Here is a 16454-nt window from a genome sequence, read left to right on the forward strand (position 1 = left end):
GGATGTGCTGGGAGCGGGCGCCAGGCACACCCTGTGCAGAAGCACCTCATTAGCACAGAATCGGAGAACCCCTTGGAAAAGAACTTTAAGACCACTGAGTCTGTTAGCCCAGCACTGCCAAGTTCACCACTGAACCATGTTCCCAAGTGCCACATCTACACATCTTTTAATACCTCCAGGGATGGTGATTTCACCCAGGCAGCCTGTTCCAACGCTTGACCACCCTTTCAGTGAAGAATTTTTTCCTAAAATCCAATCTAAACCTTCCCTGGCATTGTCCATACACTAAGTCTTATTTTCGGGATCTGCTGTTGCGTTTCCTTCTTCCTGGTGGGTATTAGTTCCTTTTAAAGAACAGAAGACAGGATCCAAGCAGCTTCGGAAGAGCGAGGCCAGTGTTTCCTCTTTCCCGAGGGAGGAACAGCGAACGCCACATCTCACACCGCCAAGAGCAGCCGTTCCTCCCCAGGGATACACCGACGAGGAGTGGTGCTAAAATTAACGCTTTATTAACACCTGGCACTTCCTGCCTTGAACAAATGCTTTAGAAATCGGCTGCTTGGGGTGGTTTATTTTTCGCTCCAACGAGCAGCGAGCGCCCGCCCAGCCCGAGGCGGGAGCCGGCAGCTGGAGGTTCCCCGCCCCGGGCCCCCCATCCCCGCCGCGGGGCCGCTGCCAGGGGCCGCCCCCCGCTCCCGCGGCGCCGCCCTCACTCCGTTCCTCCCTCCGTGCCGCCGCTCCCCCGGACCCCGTGACGGCCCCGTCCCGCCCCGGCAGGCGGGAGCGCGGGCAGCGCTGGGTCCCGCTCGGTGCGGAGCAGCCATGGGCTCGGCGGCGCAGCTCCCGCCGCCAGCGCCGCTCGGGGAATGCGAGCGGGAAGCGGGGGCGGCGGCCGCCCGGCACCGGCGGCGCCCGGAGGAGCAGGTGGGTGCCCGCCCGTGAGGGGTCTGGGAGGGCGGGCCGCGGCTCCGGGGCTGCCCCCGCCGCCGGGCGGCAGCAGAAAAGCGGCGACGCTGCTGATTCCTCTCCCGTGGCGTTTCCCGGTACAGCCCACCCGTGCGAGCCGCTCCCGGGTAACGCTCCATTGCGGCGGGGCTTATGCAACCTGCGTGGGGCTGCCCACGCCTGGTGCTGGGGTGTCCCGCCTGTGGGCCCGCCTGAGCCTCGTTCTTCCCTCCGGGACGCTTCGTCCGCCTGGAGGAAAATGGGAGCAGATGTACGGGGGTAGTCCCGGCACGGCATCCACATGGATCTCTTGGAAATAACCAGGGTGCTCCTGCCATCCCCGGAATTCCCCCCAGTAGTTCAGCTCTTGTGTGCGTTCACTTGAGTATTTTAAGCTTTTAGTCTCTGTATTACTTAGGAGACGTAATATACTGTAATTGGAGGAAAACACCAACTCTTTTTAATTTTTTTTTTTTTTGTCTGCTTCAGGATTTATGTTTTTTATGGCATGGAAATGGGCTTTCTGCTTAGGAGCCGTTTTCCTATTGTTAGCTGTAAACTGCCTTTCCATGCACGCTTTTGTTTTGCAGACAGCATCGTCCCGGTGTTTAGACAAAGGCAGTGCTCTTAATGCACCTTTATTGATGTTTCATTTAAAGGAAGAAAGAACACAACCTTTTTCATGCTCAATAGTAGAATGCAGTGATCAGCTCTGAAATATACTAGCACTCATGATTGCACAGGGGCAAACGGAGCTGCGGGAGCGCATCCATAAGTAATTTCCGAATGGTTTTGATTGCATTAATCATTTTTGTTGAAATTTCTTATAAGATGCTCTTCAGTTAACCATAAATGAGCCATGTCACAGCTGAGATAGTTTAATATCGGAAAGTGTCTGGTAGTACTTGCCTGACATGACATCTAGAAGCGGGCCACTTTCAAAGATTCAGGTACTTGAGAATTCACTTAGCCACATTTACGCCACGTTTACGTAAGTCAGAGCATCTTCTTGCTCCTTTCTCTAGAAAAATGGGGCAGAGCAGAGCACATGCCTGTGTAGGGTAGGGACAGATGCACCAAGGGAGGCTCAGAGTTCTGTCTGTGTCCATAAGCCCTCCTGCAGGATGTCACAGGAGGCAAGTAAGGAATACTTGCTGGTTCTGGTTACTCTCCTTCCTGGAAAGAGAGGTTCAAAAGTTGCATCAGATCATCTCATGCATTACTGTGCTCAAATTAGTTGTAATTCCTCACCAAGGAGCTTTTCCCTGGAGTTTACAGCTGCTTCTTAGCGACGGGTGTGTTGTGGTTTCAGGGGATGGTGCCGGTGAAGAGCTTGCTTCAGTGGTGCCTAGACACACTTTCAAATGAAACTGCTAAATGTACTGCTTGGGTGGCCACAGCCACGCTTGGCTGACAAATTCTCTTTCCGCTTTTCTCAAGCACAGGTAGTGATCCTGGACCTTTCTGACAAGTTGGGGTGTAACAATAGGATAATAGAGATTTTAAATATACCACAAGGAAGAAGGAGAAAATCCTTCCTGATTCTTGGATATGTTTCACTGTCATAGCACAGAGTAGTTTTTCTGTATGCTGAGGTGCAGTCAGCTGGGGAAATAATAAAGTGGATTTGGAAATAAGAATTATCAGAGAGAATTAAAATATTGGATAAAGTATCAGTAAAAATAATAATAATAATTGGATAAATATTTTATTTTTTATGTGTGGGGAAGACATAAGGACACAAGGAGTTGGTGGTTCCTACACTTGCTGCAAACTTTGACAGAAAGTCCCAGATTCTTTTGTTCAAGAGAAGAACAAAGTTTTAGTTTGATTTGGAGGGGCTCCTGTGTCACCAAGCCTTGTAACACTCTGTACCTTTTTTGCTTTCTTGAGTGTGTTAAGTTTTCTCTCAAAATAATCCTTTTCCCCCGCCCGTTTTTGCTGTCATGGAGGAATTGTTGCTGACCTCTGCCGTTCCAGCGGGCAGGGATCCTGTTTCCAGGCTGGGTCCTTATTGGAGTCTGGTGGAGGCCCAGCTGAGGCTGTGTTTGCTGAGGGTGTTTGCACTGCCAACGCAGCCTCTGGTCCTCAGCCTGTGTTTTCCTGTTCCGTGCTCTCTCCTGAACTATGAACGCGTGCGTGCTTTAGTCATATGTGCCATGCAAAAGAAAGGAGTCAAAATCCGCTTTGCTCTTGGTATAAATTCTTATTTCTCTCATCAGGTGTCAAGTAAAGCTTGCATGAGAGAAAATCCTTTGGCCTTTCTTGAGAGAGACTTTTAGGTGAGGATCTGGGGCTTCAAACCTGGGTGTGATTTGGTTTTTCCCATTTCCTGCAAAATTTGTGTAAGATCATCATACCTTGTAACAGAAAACTAAAAGAATACCTTTCTGTCAAGCAGGACCTAAGTAATAATGAGTGCACCCTTTAAATTTTTTTTTAAGAAAGAGCACCCTGTAGGAAATAAATCTATTTAGTGCCAAACCCTCTGGCTTTAATTTTTTAATTCAAGTTGTTATTGTGTCAGCACAGGCATGCTTAATGAAATTACTGACAGGTCCATTTTTGTATGGACAGTTACATATCTGTACATTCCAAATGGATGGATAGGTAACTATATATTAAACATAGCCTTTGAAATTCATTATTGCAATAGACTGTAGAATTACCTACTTCTGTGATTAGATTTGAAAGCTGAACTGGATGATAATTTGATTTGTGTGCTTTGTAGGTTTGCATGAAAAGCTAATTACACCTATTTTAGTCTTCAAAGCACTGCAGGGCCTTGGTAGTTTCTTCCACCTGTCCTGTATTGCAGTGCTGGGGTTCAGAAGTAGTGAGTGAAAGCACCCAAAGATTCAGCTGCTCCTGAAGCCATGGGAATAGGTTGCTACTTTGACCCTTAAGATCACTTTTTTTTCCTAACTGTTGATAGCTATTAGTCAGACACATAAATTGTCCTGTATTTTCAACATCACTAGAGATAAGGACCTCAAGCCTTCTTCTCTAACCCACTTCCTAAAATAGGTTAGCCACTGTCACATTACTGCATTCTAATCTCATCAACACCTGTAAATTAAATTATTAAATAAGAATAGAAAAGCATGAGTGTGTATTAATAAAAGTTGATGCAGAAGTCCTGTGTTTGCATCACCTGCACCCTGCACATGCCCTACAGCAGGGCACGAGGTGGTATCAGTGGGATGCACAGCCCCTGTCTGTCTAGAGGGACTTAGGAGCCACACTGTCACAGTGGAGCTCCTGTGGTTGCCTTCTGTACTGAGAGCTGTGGGCAGCTCTGTGTCTGGGCAAGAATGGGGTTTAGTTCTTTGTAATCAAAATTGAAGGCAATAAAAAAATTCCCAGTTACTCCAGTGAGGCCAGGATCTCCACACTGGCTTGGGATGGACAGAATCCACAGTGCTGTTCAAGTGTAAAACCAAGGCTTCTAAAAAAAGTTTAAGTGCAGAGTTAATATGTGATAAGTGTATTTGCAAGTAGATTTATTAGCATAGACTATCATCTTTTCATTAACCTAAGTTTGTAAGCCTTTGGGATGTTTTATTATTATTTTGAACAGTGTTTTATGGCTGTACATGGAGTATTTTATCTTCTAATAGATGGCTTCAGATTTAGAGGTGCTGTTACAAAAGGACTTTGAGAATTGAGAATTTTGTTGAGGAGATATGGGTGTCTCAACTAAGTTCAAGCCCTGAACTTTTTGAATATCTTTACAATATCACTAGTATTTCTCCAGAATGGGGAGGATGAGCAGAAACAAAACTAGAGAATAATATCAACAGACCCGTGGTATGCCTTGTGTAAAATCTTCATCTTCCACTGTTGGGTGGTTGTGTGCTGTGTTGCTCAGAATGGCACACTTTCAGTCATAAGTCAGTAATGATCAAGAATTATCTAAAGTACTTCTATATGGGGAACTTGCAATGCCTAAGGCTGGAAACCTATTTCTAATTTATTCTACAATGAGATAATCTGAAAATTGTAGGTTTCTCCTGCTCACAGTTGTTGGAATTTGTTTCTGAAAGTAATCGTACTCGACAAGGAGGACTTAATCCCAAATTTGTTCTGGCTCTGCAGATAAATGAACTCTGTTGCCGAGGTTTGTAACTATAAAATAATAGATGATAATAACTTTCTTAAGAGCATTATTAAGTTTTCTGGGGCCTAACAGTATTTGAAGAAAAAAAACCCCAACCCTTCAACAATATGTAGCATCTACAGTAGCTAGGATAATATGCTCTGTTTGAATGATGGGAAAATCCCATTTTCTTAAAGAAAAAAGTATTCTGGAAATAGAGGTGAATAGAAATAGCCTCTCCTTAAAAGGCAAAATTAACAGCTCTTGATTTTCAGCAAGCCAGTGCATTTGATACCATGCTGAATGTACAGGGGTTGCAAACCTTTGTGCTGAGTCAAGCTGACCAGTTTTAGTAGGGGACCCTGATAAATGAAATCCAATGGAAATTAAATGTTGCAGGTGTAATGAAAAGATGGATTAGACACTGCATTTGATCTAGTCTCTATGTAAAATTGCAGTGCAGACGAGATCAAGTTTCAGGGTCAGTAGCAGGAGCAGGGAGTGTAAACAGCATCCTGAAGTGGGGGAGTGAGGCAGCAGATCTTGACATGGGAGCAGGCAGGTTTCCTCTCCCATGGACCCTCCAGGTTCCTGTCTTTCACACTTTCTCATCTGGTCCTGTATTAGTGGGGAATTTACTCGTGAAATCATGGGACATTTTTTGTGTTTATCAAGGGAAGCCTCTATTCTTTTAGAAGCTATCTCTGTTCTACCCATGCACAAGTTAAAGTATCTGGAAAAGCCTTTTCATCTCTTTAGCACAAAACTTCTCCTGGCATTTCAGAGTTTGTTCCAGCAACTGTTGATTCTAAACTTGAGTTGCTGTAAAAGCTGACTGAAGGGAATCCAGTGCTGTTGCTTTTCTTATGTTGTTGCTTGTTTCTATAGAAACATCTTGTCTCAATTTTATAAATGATTTCTAGATTCTTGCTGTAAAATGAATGTTAACCCAAGCTTTGGTTTGCAATCATCTGTTTAAACTTCCTCTAAGTATGTAACTTTTATTGATAGCTGCTATAAAGTACTTTTGGTATTAAGAATTTTTCTAGTTTTCTTGCATTTCCTTCTTTTTCCCAGAGGAAGAAGTTAAACTTAGTTTGTTCAATCTTGTTTTTCATCTGGAATTGAGGGAGGTTTTTTTTCCTCATTTCCAAATCTATTGATCTTTTCATAGTTAAATATCAAATTAAAATTAGCCTAGAGAAATGAAGCTGGTTTGTAGTTTGGGGTTTTTTTCTCCAGGCAGTTGAAATTAATTGTGTTATCTTTGTCGTGTATTGGCTCAATATCAAGGTCTTTTTACTGCTTACGTTTACGAGGTTAAATACTGATTGTTAATTTTACGCTAACAAAAGATGCAAAGGGAGACTGGTCTTTTCCTGTAGTAAAGAGGAAGAAAATCAGAAACATTGCCAAAAACTCATTTGCCCTTCTTGGGCAAATTTCACTTTATTTTAATTAAGTGTAAGAGATCTTTTAAGTACAAGAAAGCAGAGTGAGGTTCTGATCAGGTGCCAGGCGTTACCAGTAATAAAACTGTTTTGCATATGTGGAGGAGTAGGAAACACAAAGGCAGCACCCACCCGGCCAGCGCATCAGCAGGGCTTGTGCTGGTGCCCTGCAATGGGGTGAGGCTGTTCTTGCATAGAGAGCAGGCCACCAGCTGGGAACCTGCTCTTGGCTGCAAATCTCCAGAGCCTGTCCATGGCAATCCACTGGGTGGTCATATGGCTGAGTAACAGTGAGATTGGATCAGTCCTTCCTTCAGGACTTCCATGGCTGGCTACCCAGCTATTAAATATTTGTTGCTGCATGTTGGCTGGTGTGTCCCTTTCTGCACCCAGATAAATTGGTCTCTTACTCTGGAGGGGAGAGGACTTGTGGTTTCTTCCATCCTGGTCTCTGTCATCTGCTCACTTTCTTCTCTTTTTTTTTTTTTCATGATGAGTGGCCCTGAAGCATTTTCAGTTTCAGTTTTCATCTTCTGTAGAAGGTAACTCTGAGGCACTCTCTTCTGAACATTAACATCCCAACTTAGTGAAAAATGCTCCTATGTTTTTGAAAGTAAGCTTGTTCTTAAAGTCATATCTCACTGCCTTTTTTGACATTTAGGTGTCTGTGGGCTTCAGATAGCAGACACACCACCTGTTCCCTGGAGTAAAAATAACCATGACTGGAGTAAAATAGATAGTGAGCAGTGAAATACTGCAGAGAAAACTTCTTACTTGAAAAAAAAAAAAAAAGAAATGTTCAGATGGGTGTGTAAATGTGATATCCTTGCATTTCTTTATTAGAGGGTTGGATTTTTTTAAACATCTCATTCAGAAGTCATCCCTGCATTCTTTATTACAGGGTTTTTTTGATGTCTCATTTAGATGTAATTAAACACATGCTTGCTATGGTACTCAGAAGCGATGTCTTTTCTCTATAATGTGGAAATAATTCTCTTAAATATGCCATTCTTTTTCTTTCTTTTATAACTGTATGTATGATGAATTGCAATTGGAGGTATGTCACACAGTTTAGAGACACTGCTGCTTTTCTGTGTTGGAGATGAACATTGTGTGTACCTTTTGTGTTCTTTCTCATTGCCTTCTTTGCCCAGCAGCACTTTTTTGACTGTAAAATCATAAGCTTTTACGTGGAGAGTAGTTATTTTCCCAATTCATTGGTCTTTTTTCCTCTATTATTGGAGTTCAATGTTTGTCTAATGCCCTTTCAGGCAGTAGATGCAAGAAAAGAGGCAATTATAGACTTGTACTCAGTCTGGTGCTGTTGTTAAGTCTGTGGTGGGAATTTTTCAGGTTGTTTGAACAAGAGAAGACTGTTGAGGTTTCTTCTATTCATTAGTCATGACCAAAGACAAGAACGCTACTTGGTTTGCTTCAATGGATCTTGTACCTTCAGAGTGGTTGAATGGATTTTTTTTTTTAACATCCTGAATCTTCATGTGGAGCAAGTTCCTTGTGTTCATCTATTCCCTCCTTCCACAAAACAAAGGCTCTTGTACTTTATCCAATGATTTCACTCAAGTGAAAGTCACTTGGTGGGTCTTTTCCACACACACACAAAAATCCCAAACTAAACACACCATCTCAAGATTCCTAGGCTAAGTGTGGAAAACTGTGGATCAAGCTGCTGCTTCAGCAGATAATATGCCTGGAAAACATAACTATACCAGTTCTCCACACGGCCACATCAGGGGTGAGCTTACAGAACTGAAACTTGTGGTTACTTTAGAGCTGTTCAATCCTCCCAGCAGAAAAAATAAATGTTAAATCTGCGCTCCCATGCTCTTTTTTATTAGGCACATGAAAATAACTTCCCATGTGTGTAGGGTAGTTTTGTGCCCCCCTTGGATCCATTTGTGTTCTTCATCCTCCATAGGCTTGGCAGACTTTCTTGGTGTGATCTGCAAATGGTCAGGGGCAGGAACTGTGTGCTCTCAGCAATTTGAGGGGAAAAGACCATAAACTGGCTGCATATAGGAGATGCAGACAGGGATCAGACGTAGGCCATTGAGAAGAGTTCAGTGCTAACTTTATCCTTCTCTCCCAAGGAATAGCATATGACTCCCTGCAAAGATGGCTTCTTTCTGGGGGCAGGATGTTCTGATGGGATCTCATGTTTCACTGCCTGGTCAAAGCACCCTTTGATAGGAAGGGGGTAAGCAAGATAAAGATTGTCCTGTCAGGCTGGTGTGGAGCAGCCTCTGCTCGTGACATACCATGTGCTTCCCTGGGTTTAGGAAGCAGTGAGTTTCAGTGAATGCATGGAAGTTTGCCACAAGCAGGGGTAGTTAGTGGTCAGAACACAGGGAATTTTGTGTTATGTTGATGACAAACATAACTGGAAAAGCCACAGCCGGATGTTAGTTGGGTTCAGTAGGATGAGTAGGACTTTACCTTCTTTGTTGTTTTAAAGCTAGTCAAGGAAAAGATTAATCACATGGAGGATTTTCTTCTAGAAGCACCTCAGGGATGAAGGAGCATCAGCTGTTCTGGAAGCAGGCAGAACTTGGCACTTAGTAGCTCCTCTGTGACCTCCTTGTAGGGTTTCATTCTGCAAAAAAGTGATTTTATGGCATCCTGCATCGCATCTCTGAGGGCCTGTCATGGTTCTCCTTGAAGCATCAAAGCCCCTAAGCTATTTGACCTTAACAGAGGGGAAAACTTAGTTCCAGGTTTCAGTATAAAAGCTTTTCAGAGTTTGGATCTTCAGGTTCTGACTTTCTGTCAGTTAACAGTGGGAGACAGCAGACCATGGCTTTGCTGATGAAAATGTGCCATTTTGAAGAGGGAGGGAAATTTTAAAATACCAAACATCTGAAAAGACTAGAGGAAATGGGGTGGTTGATGGGAACCTGAAGGTACCAATGGGTTTGTGAAGGACATTGTTTGCGCTTGCTGAGCAGTGGAGCGGATCAGCTACTTCCCTTTCTGTTCTGTGTGATAACTCTGTTTTTATCTTTAAGTAATTTAAAATAAAAAATTAAAAAACCATATACAAAATTGAGTATGGAGTGCTGCAAGCACTGGAGCCCCCAGCACAGGAAAGACATGGACCTGTTGGAATGAGTCCTGAAGAGAGCCATGAAGGGGCTCAGAGGTGATGAAGATGCACCTCTCCTGTTAAGACAGGCTGAGAGAGTTGGGGCTGTTCAGCCTGGAGAAGGCTCCAGGGAGCCATTATAGCACCTTGCAGTGCCTAAAAGGAGAGAATTGGAGAGGGACCTTTTACAGGGGCGTGTAGGGATAAGACAGGGAGGAATAGTTTCAGACTGACAGAGGATAGATTCAGAATTCAGACTAAGTCATCCCAGTAAGTCTAAAATAAAATTATATTGATGTAAAATTAATTTAAATTATAATAAAAAGTAATTCATTGCAGTAATTTGATAAGAAACATTAGGTTAGGAAACAAATGCAATCAGCATTTCTAATACATTCTGGTTTACACTTATTCACTTAGGAAAGCCTTGTTCTCCTTTCTCCTTCAGGAATAATATCATATGTGTATATTTGGTGAGTGTCTTTCAGCCAGTTGGAGGAAGGGGGAAAGAGGATTCTTGTCTGGAAGGCAGTGCTGCTGTTCCTCTCTTTTCAGGAGATATCATCCATCTAGATCTCTGGCTGCGCTGCTGTTCCCCAGTCCCTCTCAATGTCTTCATCACTCCTGTGCTTCACAAATGAGTGAAGTGGCTGTCTCTTATATTCCCTCTGAGATGTAGCAGATGAGGTCTGGGAGTGCCCCCTGCATGGCATCTAATTATGAGGAGAAGAGCAGCTGGGCAAAGCCTGGAAAACATGTTTTCTCTGGGGCTAGTGCAGAGCAAGAGATTCCCTCTGCTCCCTCCTGGTACACAATCGATTCTTAAAAGTTACGAAACCTAGGCTGGGTTGTTGAATTTTAAAATAGCAACTTTGCAGCAGAAACTTCTGCTTTTACACCAGGAAGCTCGGGTTTTGCAGAGGCAAGGGGGGTGAGCTGCTCAGAATGGGTACATTTCTCCCTTCACATTTTGTCTGTTATGGTAGTGTCTGTCTAGCTTCAGGCTGATTCAGCAAGATTAGTATGAAAATAGCCCTATGAAAATAGTTCAGTAAAAATTAAAGAGTCAGCTGGGAACTGTGTGTTCACTAAAGGCGGCCAATTTCTAAAATTGTTTAGAAAAGTATTTTTTTTGTCGGGAAAAAAAAAGGAATTTGGTTCTGAGGTTATGATTTGAGAGCTATGGCACATACATGGGGCTGCATGCCATTTTACTGTTGCCCTGAAAGTTAGTGAGAGAAATTCTAGCTGCAGTATTAAAGCTTATTTATTATTCCTTAGCAATTTGGAGTATTGTAACATTACTGGCATTTGCCCTAATCCTGTTTTAGCTACACCTCTGAAAAAAATTATTTGTCCAGCATGTGAAATATTACACAATAGTAAAGAAAAATATGCCATCAGTGTTTCGTGACTGATCATCTGTTCTCAGCTTCACTTGCTTATTGCTGAGTTGCCTAAAGCAAGATATACTTAGCCTGAATTAACTAAAGCAGACTTTGAAGTCTTGAGAATTTCCTTGATCATTTTGAAAGGTTTTGTAAGCTATTGAAAAGTATTTGGAAAAATAACTTGACACTTGTTCTGTAGTTAAACATGCACTTGTCAGTCTCTGTGCCTGGCAGCTCCCTGTGTCTAATCGCTTTGGAATCCATGAATCTACCCTTGTTTGAGAATGTGTGGGAGGGGTAATGAAAAAATAATAAATACCTGGACAACCTAAGTGAGGTGGAATTTACTGTGTTTAGTTTGTTTAAGAGAAGGTGTGCAACTTCTTGCTGTTAGCTTATGGAAGCAAGCAGGGCTGCAAGGGCAATTGTGTGTCCTACAGCTCCTCATAGCAGGAATGGCATAGTTGGCATGAACACGTGTGGTTAATCGTGCTTAGCCCAGTGGGAGCTGCAGAGTACCTGCAGACCTGTGCCTGCTGGCAGCCTCCTGGCCAGTGCTGCACTTGCTCTGTGGGAAGGCTTCCAGGACCTTGCTGAGTGCCACTAACAAGCCAGGGGTGAAGAAGTGATGTGCATGTTTCCCCCCTTCTGGTTGCTCGGGCCACGACTAGAAAATGTAGTGATTTCTCAGCTGTTCTCTCAGAAGGGGTCTCTGCATTGCTTGATGTGAGCTGTGCTCTGATCCTCTCCACCATCATCTGTCACATGCTCTCTCTGGTCTCTGCATGCAGGAAGCAAATAAATTTATTTTCCCTTCCCAGCGCATCCTTTCTCTTTTCCCCTAGTTGCTGTGGTCAGTATACACTTAGGCTAAGAGTCTATATGTCTCCCTGTGCTCTTTAGGAATGGAGGGATGAAAGTTCCATTGTGTGCCCCAGCTCTGCCAAGTTTACAGGGGCTCACAAGGGGCCCTGCTTCTCTGGAAGAGACTGATCTTGAAACATTGATTATTGATGAGTCAATGTTTCTTTGAATTAAATTGAATTAAAGAAAGCACAGTTAAAGCTAATATGCTGAAGAAAATCCTGTAAGGGGGAGAAAACAACCAGGGCCTGCAAAGTTGGCTGAGAAGAGGCAGGCAAGTGTCTGTCTGTACATAACCTCCAGTGCTCCAGTTGTGCCCACTCAGGATGTTCTGTAGAACCACAGAGTATTAGTTATGAATTAGTTACGAACACATTACTATTTAGGCTTTCTGCACGTGTCCCTTTATGAGATTCAGTACTGAAGCTTAAACCAGACTCTTTATGACTAAGTAAATTTAAAAAAGAAAAAAAAAACTGGTACTTTCAGCTGAGGGACTTTTGGGGTTTTTCTTCCAGCAGCAGCTGTAGGGCTTTACTCAGAGCATTCAGCCGGCAGGTTCTGCATGGTGGCCTAAAGTCTGACCTAGAAGAGCAGTACTGGCTTCCATTGGTCTTTGCTGTATGTTTTTTCTGTAAGAATGGTAGTTCACTTTATTATTTGCTCTCTAATGGAAAGCCTGGCACTGGTGTGAAAAGGAATTTCTGTTTCTCTACCAAGACCAAGCCATGGAGCAAGGGATGCAGAATAGCATTCATCCTTGAAGATGGAACATGTTTGCTCTGAATCTGGGAGTAGACTAATTGCACATAGAGCTTGTGGGCAATTTGTAGGACCTATTGATCAGTCGACTGAATTATTTATGAGTACCTGCTGTATGTGTTTTCACTGCTGCCCAATGGAAGCATTAGAAGATTCATGTTCATCATCTTGAAAGCATGTTTGCCCTGTCATACCCAAACACAAGGCAATAAGGTTTTGTGCAAAGAATCTCTGGACACTGGGGAAGAGAGATGGGATCTCAAACTCTAATGTAGTTACAGTTTACATGGTGAAACGTTCCTATTTTCTGCACTGATATTTACCTGTGGCATCTTCATTTAAAGATGGATCTCTGCCTTCCTGTACATTTGCTCTGCCATTTTTTATTTCACAAAATGTCCAGAACTTGTTTCTCCTTCCCTTTGCTTTTTTATACCACCACTTTGCATCTGTGCAATCCTTTAGTCTGTCTTCCTTTGTCTGACTTGTATGGTTTCTTACACCAACATTGGGACAGATGTTTGTCACTTTCCTGGTCAAATCCAGTGCCCTTCTTTCAGCAGTGATTAGCAGCCCTTCAGTTCCCTGGGCTTCAGTGCAAAACACTTCATAGTTCATGTTTAATAGTTTGATATCATTCTTGTAGTTCTGGAGATGTTCTGGAAATAGTTCAGCCAAATCCCCTCCCTGGAATTAGAGACATCTCATTCCATTGTGGTTGCCCTGACAACCACAGGCAGGTTGCACAGACAGGTAAGATGTATGACCTGCAGGAGAGCCTTACACCTCCTTTGGAGTGGTATCTGAAGGGAAGGGAGGGTGTCATGTATTTGTAGCACCACTTCAGATGTCCCAGGTTTGGACAAATTACATCCTTAGCACTGTAACAAGGTCACAACTTATGTAGTATTTTCAATTTCTTGATTTAAGAAGTAGATTTATTGCATGTGTATCTTAGTTTTATGCATTCAGATAGAAACAGATGAGAGACTTATTCAGAATCACAGTAATAAAATTGTACAACATATTTCCTCTTTTTGTCTTCTGCCTACAGGTCCACCAAGAGCAAAGGAACCACAGCACGGAACCTGTGATAGATGACTACAAAAAGATGGGAACTCTGTTTGGAGAACTAAACAAAAGCCTTATCAGAATAGGCTTCACAAGGATGTACTTTGGAGAACGGATAGTAGAACCCGTGATAATTATATTCTTCTGGGTTATGCTCTGGTTTCTTGGCCTACAAGCTCTTGGACTGGTGGCTGTTCTGTGCCTTGTCATTATTTATGTACAACAGTAAAATTTTATAGATACTATTTGGATGATGCATTTCAACACTGTCACTATGTCAGTGGATTTATGTGTTTATGTAAATGGGTGGTATATCAAAAGCTGCAGTGCTTCAAATTGCTGAACTTCTGGTGATGGGGACTAAAATTACATTTTAAACCAAATCAGCACTGCCCTACTACATCTTTTAGGAGGAAGAAAGGAGATGTTTGTAATGTAATGGTGTGAAATGTACTGTTTTCTGCGCTCTTGGGGCCTTAGCCAAAGGACTGGCTTTTCATTTTCCCTTCTACTCTCCCCATGATCTTGCTTTGTATAGTGAAAATTTCATGTCTGGTTTTAAGAGAACACTTGTGTGTCCTCTTGTGCTCTGTTTCGCTGCTGAGAGGGCTCATGTACTGTTTGTTCCCTGAATCTGCATAATTTGTTAGTGTTTTGCTGAAAAGCTAAATCTGTGCAAGGGAGATTTGGTAACAAACCTGCATTTGTAAGATGAGTACAATTTCCAGACACAAAAGCAACTTTGGGTAATGTAGTTTATAGTAAGCTCTCCCCCAGGAAACAAGCTGTAGCAGCAAAATGCCCTTATACTAATGTTAGTGACATCAGACAAGACTTCAGCTGTTGTTCAGGAGAAATTGCAGGCCTACATTGGCCAAGCAGTCTAGTGTAGCACTGCCTTGTTTTATGGAAATGTACTCAGCTCCTGCTGCTCTTTTTCTTTCTTTATTTTTTGTACTTGCTCTTTCCCCCAGCCCTACTTCTTAAGATAAATATTTGGATAATTCATGGAGTTTGTAGGTAGTTCCAGCTGCAGTGTTGGACACTTGCCATTCCAGACAGCATGAATGTTGTCTGCTTCCTCTGGGTGGTGTGACAAGTGGCTGAACAACCAGATACCAGACCAGATCTCTCAAGGCTTCTCACATTTGCTGCAGTGTGGGCCTACACAGGCTAAAGTTTTGTGCACCTAAGCCAACTCAACCTGTTTCGTCATGCAAGGCAAGAGTGGAGTTGAAACCAGGTGGTCATTTTATTTAGTAGTCTTAACTGGTTCCTTTCCATACTAGGCAGCAAAAATGCCTACCTACAGGTGTATGTCACACACAGCCTAGAGAATAGGTTAAATAGATTCAGGAGTGGGTGCAAAATTCACTCAACTCCCCAGTAGCCACCCTAGGGGTGTGCTGGGTATTTCCAACTTCTCTTCTTTTCCTGAAGAGAAACAGAAAAGTGGGACAGAATCTTTACTACTTATACTTTACCACTGCTGCTAAATAGGCTACCAGTTTAATATTTGTTGTACATTACTCTTAGCAAGAAACTTAATTGAAAAATTGATTTCATCTGTGGTAGAGTGAAATTACATATTTGCTTAAAGAGATGTAATAGGAGATGTTAAATTTGCAGAAAATTACTCAACCTTTTGCAGTGACTTTTTTCCTAAATGTTTTTACAACAATAAATTAGTTGAAGATGTTGTCTTATTCAAAGACATTTAAAGTTAAGGGAGGGTTCTCTATAGTCCCATTCCTGCTGCTGGATTCTCAAGTCCAGCTTTTTGCATGGATCATTTTGTCTGTTAGGCTGTTTCCAGGACTCCTGGCCGCAGTTCTTATAGACTTTCCTGTTAGGAAAATAATTGTTATTTAGGGCAGTGAACATGAAAGCCCAGCTCCTCTAGAGTCTTTTGTACTGAAATGCCGTCTCTAGATGCATCTCTGTGCTTTTCTAATGAGCAAGTAGTATCCTTCTGAGGAGGCAGGTCACCTCTCTGGATGTGGATTCAGGAGGCTCTGCTTCAGCAGCAGGACTGCAGGACTGAGGCCCAGCTGTGTAGTTAGATGGCAACCTGTGTTGATTGGCACCTGATTAAATAGTTCTGCTGCTGGCAGGGAAACCTTGGACAGCAAGTACAGGCTGAACTCAGAGCCAGGAGCTCTGTACTCAGAAGTGCCTAGGGGTAAGCCTTGGGTTTGTTTCAAGTCCCCTATAAGGAGAACATCTGTTTACATCTTTGCAGATTTGTATAGCTAGAACGATGGAGTTACGTGTATTCTCCTCCTGTAAAAGGGCTGTATTACAAAAGCATCCTGTTGTTAAAAGTAAAAAAAAAAATCCTTTCTTTCTTCCCACAATCTTGTTACTGTACAGAGGATCTCATCTAATTCTCTTCATCCCATAGGAAGAAGTGTATCTGTGCTAGCCTTGTTGCAGTAGTTCTGTTGTGTAAAGGTGCTGTGCTGTGAGATGGCATGTGGTATTTCCTTGAAGTGGTGATTGGGCTCTGTACATAAGGAAGGGGGAGCAGTGAACCACGGGTGTGACCAACAGCCTCAGTGAGGACATTGTTTATATGCATGTGACCTTTCAGTGTGAGCAGAACTGTGGCTGCTGCACTCATCAATTCAGTTCAGTTGTTTGTTCGATGTTCATGTTTGTGTACGTGTACTCTGGGGAAAGGTAGGGTAGCTTTGGGGCTGATATTGTGTTTAGTGGATGTCTTAGGTGGTTTCTCTTAAGGGTAATTATGTCTTGTCCTTTACAGAAGT

At 42.9% G+C, this 16454-nt stretch overlaps 1 protein-coding gene across 1 annotated transcript; it reads left to right on the forward strand.

The window, feature by feature from the left end:
- The first annotated feature begins 822 nt into the window (after positions 1-822).
- On the forward strand, positions 823-15679 carry FAM241A (family with sequence similarity 241 member A). The gene is made up of 2 exons (XM_054294289.1): positions 823-924; positions 13667-15679. The coding sequence occupies exons 1-2, from the start codon at positions 823-825 to the stop codon at positions 13910-13912; spliced, it is 348 nt and encodes a 115-aa protein (XP_054150264.1). The 3' UTR covers positions 13913-15679.
- The last annotated feature ends 775 nt before the right edge of the window (positions 15680-16454 follow it).

Source organism: Melozone crissalis, unplaced genomic scaffold, assembly GCF_028551555.1.
Source record: "Melozone crissalis strain CALT ecotype California unplaced genomic scaffold, PUWL_Pcris_2 ptg000006l_1, whole genome shotgun sequence".
NCBI classification, from domain to species: Eukaryota; Metazoa; Chordata; class Aves; order Passeriformes; family Passerellidae; genus Melozone; species Melozone crissalis.

Coding starts and splice junctions, on each gene's coding strand:
- FAM241A (XM_054294289.1), top strand. CDS start 823: ATGGGCTCGGCGGCGCAGCTCCCGCCGCCAGCGCCGCTCGGGGAATGC. Junction 925..13,666: donor GGCGGCGCCCGGAGGAGCAG/GTGGGTGCCCGC, acceptor TTCTGCCTACAG/GTCCACCAAGAGCAAAGGAA.